Below are 11,516 nucleotides of genomic sequence, written 5' to 3'. Positions count from 1 at the left end.
TAATACCCACACAATAGCAAAATATAAATTTCTATCATGAAATATTGACATTGATTTAATTTTTTAATTGACTAAATATTTGAATACTATATAAAATTAAATTCACTTATAATTTGATATTGAAAATGGTCACAAAAAACATTTCACATGAATAAGAATGATATTTTCATTAATTAAAAATTAGATATAAAATTATACTCCATCTGTTCCACTTACCATGTCCGAATGATTATGCATTTTAATTTTTTAAATTTTAATTAAACTAATTAACTATCTCTAATTTTAATGTATAATAATTTATATTATGAATTAATTATTTTATTAATATATTATTAATTATCTATTAATTATACTTGTCATAAATTCTTATGTCTACCGCAATCAAGACTTTCAATTCCAATGTAGAACAGAGAGTAGTATTTAGTAACGTAGCCAAAATATTTAATTGTGAAGGCACCAAAAGAATTTGTTGAGTTGAAAAATAATTTTTTTTTTTTTTTTTTTTTATCATTTTGTATAAAATTATAGTAAAACAATATATTTTAGCATATTCAATCAAAATAAAAATATAAAATTGATAAAAATTATTCGAGTTAGATAGAACAAACATTCCATGTAATTAATGTTATTTCGAATGAAACTGAAAAATATACTTATTATATTCATTAATAAAGTACTACTCCATTCGTCCTAAATACTATGTGCACGTTGCCGTTTCTGTCCGTTCCACATACTATGTTATTTTCCTTTTTTGAAAAATGATGATACACTTTAATATCATTTTAAATTTTTAAATTTTATTTTTTTAAATTTTAATTAAACTAATTAGTTATCTTAATCTTAATTTATAATTATTTATATTATAGAATAATTATTTTCACTAATATATTCTTAATTATCTATTAATTACACTCCTTTAAAATACCGTATCTATATTATAATAGACACGTATCTGAAAAAGGGAGTATTATATTTAAAATAATAATATATTTAATAATGATATAAAGCAATCTTTTTATCCGAGGATTGAACAGTTTTCCGATGCAGCGGTGCCCAGCCCAGCCCCATGACGCAAAGGGAAACCACAGCTGCACCTTTACGCCCTCCTCCACTATTCTTCCTCCACGTGTCATATCATCAATACATCCTCCTTATCCCTCAATTAAAATATAAATATAAAAAATCTTTTTGCCAAACTGGCGCCTAAACAGTAATCACTGCCTTTTATATCCGGTCAACACAAGGTCAAGACAATCTCAGCCGTTGGTTCCTACTGTCTTACAATCAACGCATATTCTAGAACAAATAATATTAAAATAAATAGATATATAAAATAATAATATCATCGAACTTCCTTCCCTGCTGATACAAACCCATCAGCAAACCAAAGAGAATTCGCCATTTTTCTGTGCTCTCCGTTGGCGGTAGCAACGGCGAGCTTGCGGCTACGAACGACGGGTATGATTGGCGGTTACGACGATGGGGTATGAAATCTCATTTCGGTATTGCTAATTAGTCCAAGAGGTGGAGAGAGTGAGGCAGAGAGAAGGAAAGATAAGAGAGTTTGTGTATGCGTGATTGCTGCATCTTCTAGAGAATCTCCCATTCCATTGCATTTTGCGATTTGTTCGACGTTCTAAGAGTATGGAAGTTCGTTTGCCACTGGAAAGGCCTATCGGTAACCGAACGGTGTTAAGCCAGTACAAGATCAAGCCATTTCTTGGATTCCTGCCCCTCCAAGTAACGCCTTACTCGATATTAGTTTGTACTGTTATGTGTTTGTGGCTTTGTTACTGTTTAAGTTAATCGAATAGTTAATTTTCGAGGTTGAGGCAATCAAATGTTCAGGAACGGTTGCCGCGATACATATAATAGAAACGCCAAGAGTAGTGTTGTTCTTTTTTTGTTTCCTGAAGTGTACTTGTCTGTAGTCTGAAGTGTGTAATTTGTTTCTTCAAGATTTTCTGATCTGTATATCTTTTGGTGCTTGATATTCACCAAGCAACTAAGATTCGTCAGCGAATAAGCGGCGAAGTGTTTTTTAGTTTTTCTGGAATCGATTTTGTTTTTGGTTGAATTGCTGAATCTATTGACTTCAGAATTGTAGCTGATCTTAGCTCAGACCGTTGAGTTTATTCTTTTGGTGATTTCTGAGATATCCAACGAAGGAGCATTTGGATATTTCTACTTATTGTCTTATATTATTTTATTTCAAATTGTCATTGCAGTCTTTCAAATGGAGCGGAAATGAAATGGTAGCAAAGGCTACACATGGAATTACTGCAAGTTCAGGTCGGCATCTTTGATGGTTTAGCCATAATTTGTATATTGCACAAATCAAGACTCCATTGTCATTTGTTGTATATCTATGTCCCTTATAGACTTTTCAAAAAGAAGGCAGAGGAAAGTTTCCAATCCACGGTCAAGAGATTCATCGCCAAAAGGTTTTACCCCAAAAACACAAATCCCAACAAACATCCCGAAGAAGTATCAGAAGAGCAATGATGAAGATGATGTTTCAGGTTCTTCATCACGCAAGAAGTTTGAGGAGCCTAATGCTAAAACACCTGAATTAATATTCGTAGGTGATGATGAAGAGAATCTAGAAATGGAGGTAGGTGATAGCATTAATGCTCAAAGTACTGATATTGGCTTAGTGGTTGCATCAATTAAAGAATCACATTTACATGATACAATTAGTTAAGTTGAAGAAAAATGAAGGAATTTCTGAAATTGGGTCAATTAAATCAAATAAAGCAGGCAGAATTGTCATGAGCAGTTCAATATTGATGCAGGTGGAACATAACTAGGAATACGTTATTGGTACTTTCTGATAATAATAGTATCAGATGGATTGAATCATTGAATTGATTGTTTGCAGGAAAATTTAGCAGCAACCCAAGAGGCTGATGGTTCTGAGTATGAAAAATTTATTGAAGAAAAACATGTATATGAAGGTCAGCTGCATAAGAATGTGGCTAAAGACAAGTTCAAAGAAGCACCTGTGACCTTGAAAGTGGGAACAGAAATGTCAGGTGAAACAGATTCAAGGTCAGCAGAGATCGGAAAACTTTCAAAAAATGCAGAACATGTCAAGAGTATAGAGACCACTGATGATACACAAGAAAAATTGTATTTGCAGTCTGTAGCAGTTGATAATCATCCCACTACAATTGAAAAGGATAAATCAAGTGGTGAACTTTTCAAAAAGCTAGAATTGGATAGGAAAAAAAAATTATGGAAAGAAGCATTTCAGAGGCTGGCTGATAATAATTTCACTAGAGGGAACCGATTATTTCACCACCCACAGCTGGTAAAACCTGATCAAGATGTAGAGATTTTTTTTAACAGAAGTATCTCCAGGTTGAAGGATGAGCCCGAAGTTTTCATCATGGGAGCTTTTAATGGCTGGAGATGGAAATCTTTCACATTTAAGATGAGCAAGAGCCATCTTAAAGGTGATTGGTGGTCTTGCCTAGTCCATGTTCCTAAGGAAGCTTATAAGATTGATTTTGTTTTTCATAATGGGGAATACATCTACGACAACAATAATGAGCAAGATTTCTGCATTAGAGTGGAGGGTGGGATTGATGAATTCGAATTTGAAAATTTCTTGCTAGAAGAAAAACGCAGGGAGCAAGAGGAACTTGCTCGTAAGAAAGCTGAAATGGAAAGACAAGAAGAGAAAAAAATGCGTCTAGAAGCAGAAAGGATTGCAAGTGAGGCTGATAGAGCTCAGGCAAGGACCGAAGTTGCAAAGAGAAAGGGAGAGCTGCAACAAATGTTGAAGAGTGCCATGACATCGATGGATGATGTCTGGTACATGGAGCCGCCTTTATATGGAAGCAATGACATAGTCAAGCTTTACTACAACAAAAGTTCGGGACCACTTAAACATGCTGATAACATATGGATTCATGGAGGACATAATGGTTGGAAGGATGGGTTATCAATAGTTTCAAAGCTCATCAAACCTGAGAGAAAAGCTGGAGATTGGTGGTTTGCTGAAGGTATGCACGTTTATGAAACATCTCAGTGTATGCCAATGCATTTGGCTTGTTTTGATATCCACATTTCTTAATACGCATTGTCATTGATGACTTAGGCCTGATGATATTATGGTATTGATGTATTCTCTACTGACTTTTTGACTCTTATTGCAATGCATTGAACTATAGTTTTCTCAACTAAATGTTAACATCTTTGCATATGTTTCTGTGAAATAATTTCTTACTGTCAGTACTTTGGATTTTATTAGTTGTGTTGTCTTCAATCTCTTTCTAGTTTTATCAGGGCAAAATTTATCCTGCAGTTGTTGTACCTGACAAGGCCTTTGTGTTGGACTGGGTATTTGCTGATGATCTACCTAGCCGGGCAAAAGTTTATGACAACAACAATGAACAAGATTTTCATGGTATTGTCCCAATGTCCCTTCCTGATGACCGATATTGGTTTGTACAAGAGGAAGAAATATATGAGAGACTGCAGGCGGAAAGGCAGCTGAGAGAAGAAGCATTACGAGCTAAGGTGAGTTTTCTGGAAGCCCATATGGAATGGACTGGGCAATGCACCATATGCATGTGGTGTTATACAGTCTAAATGCCTTTCTAATTGTTCATCAAATTCAGATATTTCTATTCGAGCATTTCCCCCTATGAGTAATTTTTTTTTTTCCCTCCATGTACAGGCTGAAAAAACTGCTCGCCTTAAGGCAGAAACAAAGGAAAAAACTTTGAAAACGTTTCTGTTGTCTCAAAAGCATATTGTTTATACGGATCCACTTGATGTCCAAGCTGGAAGCACAGCCACCTTATACTACAATCCTGCTAACACTGTTCTAAGAGGAAAACCAGAAGTTTGGTTGAGATGCTCATTCAATCGCTGGACTCATCGTTTTGGTCCATTGCCACCTCAAAAAATGGTCCCTGCTGAAAATGGTTCTCATCTTAAAGCCACTGGTATGGTTGCTTCCAGTAGAATATTTATTACATTCACATTGTTTTTTTACATAATCTCAGCAAAGAAATGCAAATATAAATAACAAAGGATTACTTATAACAATGCTTTCAGTTACTGAAATTTTGGTGGTTAGTTTTTCATTCTCTTCTTTGGAAAATTACAATTTCATGTCATAAAAGATAGGATAAGTTGCAATCTGAGAATGTAGGAGCTCCTGATAGAAAGAAAGACACTGAAATATAAGCGACCTAAACACATAGGGACAGGCTGAATGTAGGAGCTGAGTATACTGTATAGGGAGTAGAGCTATGGAGTCAACCAGATATGCCGAAAATTACAGCCAGACTGACAAGTCTGCGAATCCTCTAGCTCCAAATTTGGTGAAGGATTCTGCAAACCTTTTTTTATTTTTTACTTTATCTTTTTTTAACTCTGCAAAGTTATTTGTAGAGGGAGAGATGTTATGAAAAGTGTTGCTAGGACATTTAGAAATGTAGAGTAAGAGCTTGTTGATGTTCAAGTTCAATTTCCAAGGAGCGCAGCGTCGAAAATCCAACCGAGTGCTTGTTGTCCCATGACAATTGACTTAAATTTCCATAGAACAACCCACTCAAGGACATATGGCAAGGCCAGCTTTTTCATTTGAGTCTGCCATTTGCATGTGTAATAAACTGAAGAATTCAGTCCCGTGTCTCCCATTTATGTCTCTTCTTGAGTTTCTGTTAGAAGCCCTTAATCCTGTACTGATGTAACTTGTTCTAATCCTTTTCTTCCCTCCACCTCCTTCATTGGCAGTCAAAGTTCCGTTGGATGCATATATGATGGACTTTGTGTTTTCTGAAAAAGAAAACGGGGGAGTTTTTGACAACAAGAATGGTATGGACTACCATATACCTGTGTTTGGAGGAGTAGTGAAGGAGCCTCCCATGCATATTGTACACATAGCAGTTGAAATGGCACCCATTGCAAAGGTGATCACCCACAAGTTGATAAATATCTAGTAGACATATTATTCTGTTTGATTCTCCAGTGCCTAACACCTCCTCACTCAAATTTGTGACAAATATGTAGTAATATCTTATTTTGTTGCCACTGTTTCCGTGTATATGCGTTCAATGTTATTCATAATTTACCTCTTCAATTGTAGGCACCTTGTAGTATTTATTATTATTAAACTTTTGTGATTGTTCCTCTTCAGAAAAAGTCTTGTATTACTCCAATTTATTTAGCAAAACAGCATAATTGCAGGAATGGGTGTTATTAAATCTGTGTTTGGTCTTGGAGGATTGATTCTTTTTTTTTTTCATGAGCTGCTGGCTTTACATGTATTTATTGATTCTCTATTGATGCAGGTGGGAGGTCTTGGTGATGTTGTCACTAGTCTTTCCAGAGCTGTTCAGGACATGAGCCACAATGTGGATATTATCCTTCCAAAATATGATTGCTTGAATCTTAGCAATGTGAGTTTAATGTATATTTTTCTTTGATATTTCCTTATATTTCTTGTATTTTAATGGAATTTGAGTGGTGTTTTGTATCTAGAAAAAGATTGAGCTTGCATGCTTTAAGGGCATCCTACACTACAATAGGGAGAAGTAGACTTTTTACAAATTAGAATTGAAAGGCCTCAAACCAGTGCTATGAAGAACCATAGGCTGTGTTTACATGAAAATTATTGTTATATCAATTTATTATTATTACTACTAATTTCACATGTTATGGATTAGGTGAAGAATTTGCATTTATATAAGAGCTATATGTGGGGTGGAACTGAAATTAAAGTTTGGGTTGGAAAGGTGGAAGGCCTCTCTGTGTATTTCTTGGAGCCTCAGAATGGGTAACTTCTTATGCTGCCTTTATTTTCATTCCATATAGTTTGTCTCTCTTTTTCTGAACCTGTTCTTGTTCACATTATTTTAATGTTAGCAGCTTATGATATCTGATTTTTATTTTCTACTTGCATTGCACATTATCTTTGTTGATCATTCAAAGTATTTCTATCACACATTCAAGCTCTCTCTTATGAGTTGTTTATATGTCGAATATTCAGATTATTTTGGGTCGGCTGCATTTATGGACGCCATAATGATGGAGAGAGATTTGGTTTCTTTTGCCATGCAGCTCTTGAGTTTCTTCGGCAGAGTGGCTTCCACCCCGTAAGTATCATCTCTCACATAAGCATCAAGTTGAATCTATTCACTCATAATGATATGCAAGCAACTTCTATATCTAAATTCTTGATAGTATTGATGTTCTAAATCCAAATATTTTACGATGATAAAACAAAATAAATTGAAAGGAAAAAAAAAAAAAGAATTTCCTGATGTCCTGCATGGATATTCTCTTTATCTCAAGCCCAAAGACTGGTTCCAGAAACTACTAATCCATAAATAGCAAAGGTTAACCCTAAACATTTATCTAAAAAACTCTTCTTCCTAGCAATCCCACCCTCTTTAAGAGATTGAAAGATTTATCAAGAGGAGGCAGTGACAGACAGTTTGAGCAAGCGAGGTGGTAGTGGTGGTTAGACTCCCATTCAGGAGTGGTGACTGGCTACGATTCTTCATGGTAGCTCTTCTGTTTTGAGTTACTGGAGGGGGAGGGGTGGGGGGATCCCGCAGGTTGGCCACTGTCACAAAGCGGTATAATTTATTATGAAAAGGCAACAAAATGAATGAAATATAGGAATTAATTTCTGTTCTACAATGTTATTATTTCTGCCTTAACCAAAAACTCAATTCCTAAAACTCTTTAATCAATAACTTCAACAGTAACCCTGAATACTTATAGCAAACCTAGTTGCCCTAACGGGCCCTAACCATGATGAACATTACCCTAATACTATTCGTCGTAACAAACGACAAGGCATATTGGAGTGATAGTTGTATAATGGCTTTTTCTTTTTTTTTTTTAACCTATAAGGTGTCCAAATTTGATCCCTAATGTTATTTACTTGTCTGTCCAACTTGTGTATCACCTTCGATGTCGTTATATGCACCTGAAATTGCTTGAGGTTAAAGAACTGAATAAATTGTGTAATGGAGATGCCTAAGGCTATTCATTTTGTCTCACATATTATTCTTCTTAACCATTCAAGTGTTTGGTTTTTCAGGATATAATTCATTGTCATGATTGGTCTAGTGCTCCTGTGGCGTGGTTGTTCAAAGAACAATACATGCATTATGGCCTTGAAAAAGCCCGTGTTGTATTCACCATACACAACCTTGAATTTGGAGCACACCTGATTGGGAAAGCTATGGCATTCTCAGACAAAGCTACGACTGTAAGTACTGCCTGAAGTGCTACCGTCCACAAACACTTGGCTTCATTGGTTTTTTTCAATTATTAGGAACCTTAAGAGTATAATTTCCTTTCTCAACATTACAGTATATTATTCTTGCAGGTCTCCCCAACTTACTCTAAGGAAGTTTCTAGCAATCCTGTAATAGCATCTCATCTTCACAAGTTTCATGGGATCCTAAATGGAATTGATCCAGATATATGGGATCCTTTAAATGACAAATTCATTCCAGTAAGTAAAATACACTTCACATTCATGAACATTTTTTGTACTTTATATCTTTATTTTTCCTGCGTGTCTTGTTGTTGTTTAGAACCATTATTTACCTTATTGCTACTTTTGCTTTACTAACCTCTTATGCTGTTCTCATGAATGAGTTTGGAGAGATGGTTGTTGTTTGATGGTTTTAATTATTGATTACCAGATAGATTCATGGGTCGAATCTGATTTTGCATGTTTGAATCTGATTCCCTTTTCATGCAAATTTCATGTACTTGACAGGTATGTTATACATCAGAAAATGTTGTTGAAGGCAAAAGAGCTGCCAAGGAAGCTTTGCAGCAAAGACTTGGGCTGGAAAAGGCTGATCGGCCCTTGGTAGGAATAATCACTCGCTTGACTCACCAGAAAGGAATCCGCCTTATTAAACATGCCATCTGGCGGACACTTGATCGCAATGGACAAGTTTGTCTAATTCTCTACTTATTCCACTTCATTAAACATTATACGGTTTCTTTTCAGTCTTCTGAGTGATGGGATTTATCTGGAACAGTGTAGGAAAGCCTATACTGTTGCACTCATCTTTTTGTTAGTTGATACTTAATGGTCAATAAGATGCAAGTTTATTAAATGTACAAAAGAAAGGTGGATTTTGACAAATCCTAAATCAATTTTTTCTCTGGAAGGAGTTGAGTATCTAATTGTTATGTTTGTTTCTAACAATAGGAAATGAGAGTATATTAGTTATGTTTAAAGTTTATATTACTGTCAAATGTCTTTGATTATCCTTCCATAAACAAACTAGCAATTAACATTCTTGACTATGGTGATGATATTCTCATAGGTTGTTCTGTTGGGCTCTGCTCCTGATCCACGAATCCAGAATGATTTTGTGAATTTGGCAAATCAATTGCATTCTACGCATAATGGCCGCGCACGTTTATGTCTGACATATGATGAGCCTCTCTCACACTTGGTATGAAACTGAGATTTAATTTTGTTGGAGGGTTAGTTTGAATCTTTGCAACTATATTTGTCACAATTCTTTGCAGATATATGCTGGTGCAGATTTCATTCTGGTCCCTTCAATATTTGAACCATGTGGACTAACCCAACTTACCGCAATGAGATATGGTTCAATTCCTGTCGTTCGTAAAACTGGAGGTAAGAACATTTTTTGTTTTCTCAGTTGCATCATGAGCTTTGATGCAAAGAAACTCAATAGGAAATAAAACTTATGGTGTGATGTACATATTTTCACACTTAGCAACTGTATTTCATGCAGCCTTAGTATAGCAGATTTTATTATACATTATGCTAACCTTTTATGGTTCAGGGCTCTTTGATACTGTTTTTGATGTTGATGATGACAAAGAAAGAGCAAAAGTTCATGGTCTTGAGCCAAACGGGTTTAACTTTGATGGAGCAGACGAGGCTGGTGTTGACTATGCTCTTAATAGGTAATAAAACTGTTGTTATCTGTTGCTAGACTTTCCTGTGATGGCTTCTGAAATCACATGTTCGTAGTTCTTTACAATGTCAATTACATTAATCTAATAGTGAGGTTTGTAATTATTACATTATCTGCTGCTCAGTAATAACTTAATTATCTACCCTTATTAGAGCAATCTCTGCTTGGTATGATGGAAGAGAATGGTTCAACTCTTTGTGCAAGCGCGTTATGGAGCAAGATTGGTCTTGGAACAGGCCAGCTCTCGATTACTTGGAGCTCTACCACGCTGCTCGCAAGTGAGATATAAGTTAGCAGAGGCTTCTGTACAGGTCAATTGTTTTATTTTAAAGCAAATCTAACTGTACATGTACATCGGTTGTTCAAATGATTTTGACATGGGGTAACATAAATTTCACTGTTTACACAATAAGCAACAGTGCAAACAACACGATAAATGTTTTCTTTTTGCCCCGGTGGGATGAACTTGATTATTGCCTCTTCTTCCATTACATCAACTGCATGCCAGACATCATTCTTTGCTCGTGTATGTTAAAGTTACCAAATATTGGATATAATGTGCTGATTCTTGCCCCATTTTTATGTCCTTTCTTGGACACCACTTGCTAGTATATGCCAAGGTTTGTGTCTGCACAGAGTAGGGTGAGATAGACTCATACACATATTAGATATGATAATATTGAATGTAAAAGTGAGACCAGATTTCTACATTCTGCCTTCCCTATATCTTGCACACATAAATGATTTTTATCCCAAGACTTTAATTTTGAAGCCATTTCTTCATGTCTAATTTGTGGTCCTCAATTTTACATGATGCAATTTGTTTGTTGTTGGGCCCTGGAGAGAGCAGCAGCTTGTGCAAGTGTTGTATTGTTTACTTGCTTTTTTAAAGGCCAACATAAAATGAAGGGCCCTTTTTGCTTATCTTGTTAGTTTGCCTTTTCGGTATTGTGATAGTCACTTGTTAGCAATTTGTTTAGGCAATATTTAAAAAATCACATCAAATAATAATATGTATGGTTGTTTTTATTTATTTAAGACAGCGCGGGGTTTGAACTTGAACCCATGACCTCATGGTCGCAAGTCCAACCCTTACACCAGACTATTCTTACAAGACAGATATGACTCAAGACTTACTTTTGTTAAATTGTTTGTGGGCTCCAATGATGTGCCATTTTACTTTCTTTTATATGATTATACTAGAAATAGTGCCAAGTCCTTCATTAATAAGGAGGCTTAGGTACAATTGGATCCAAACTCTTTTAACTTTTTTTTTTTTTTTTTTTTTTCACATTTATTAAATATTTATTTATATTTATATTACATCAAACATAAACATCTATTTAATTTAATTTTGTATTATTTTTTATATAGTATCCAAACACATTTAATGAATATTCCCAACTAGGGATATTGACTAATCAAGTTGAGCCCAATTAGCACGGTTGCTCGGGTTCGACCAGCTAATAAATTTTTAAACTTGAACTTAAGTTCAAGTTCAAATAATAAGTTAAACTTAATTTGAACTTGAGCTCGATTTTGAATAAGTATCTATCATAACTTAAA

The 11,516-nt window shown here is 35.1% G+C and overlaps 1 protein-coding gene across 1 annotated transcript; it reads left to right on the top strand.

Annotated features, from left to right (window-relative positions):
- The first annotated feature begins 1,352 nt into the window (after positions 1 to 1,352).
- LOC127247568 (starch synthase 3, chloroplastic/amyloplastic) lies at positions 1,353 to 10,441 on the top strand. The gene is made up of 17 exons (XM_051269471.1): positions 1,353 to 1,740; positions 2,229 to 2,292; positions 2,382 to 2,614; positions 2,882 to 4,010; positions 4,313 to 4,527; positions 4,688 to 4,958; positions 5,755 to 5,930; positions 6,312 to 6,419; positions 6,687 to 6,796; positions 7,010 to 7,115; positions 8,072 to 8,242; positions 8,363 to 8,491; positions 8,762 to 8,944; positions 9,324 to 9,455; positions 9,532 to 9,643; positions 9,816 to 9,939; positions 10,103 to 10,441. Exons 1-17 carry the CDS (start codon positions 1,645 to 1,647, stop codon positions 10,230 to 10,232), a joined length of 3,489 nt encoding a protein of 1,162 aa, XP_051125428.1. The 5' UTR covers positions 1,353 to 1,644; the 3' UTR covers positions 10,233 to 10,441.
- The last annotated feature ends 1,075 nt before the right edge of the window (positions 10,442 to 11,516 follow it).

This window comes from Andrographis paniculata, unplaced genomic scaffold (assembly GCF_009805555.1).
Source record: "Andrographis paniculata isolate CXL003 unplaced genomic scaffold, ASM980555v1 Contig32END, whole genome shotgun sequence".
Classification (NCBI taxonomy): domain Eukaryota; kingdom Viridiplantae; phylum Streptophyta; class Magnoliopsida; order Lamiales; family Acanthaceae; genus Andrographis; species Andrographis paniculata.
The sequence above is the reverse complement of the archived record's forward strand: the minus strand, read 5'-3'. Positions and strand labels throughout refer to the sequence as shown.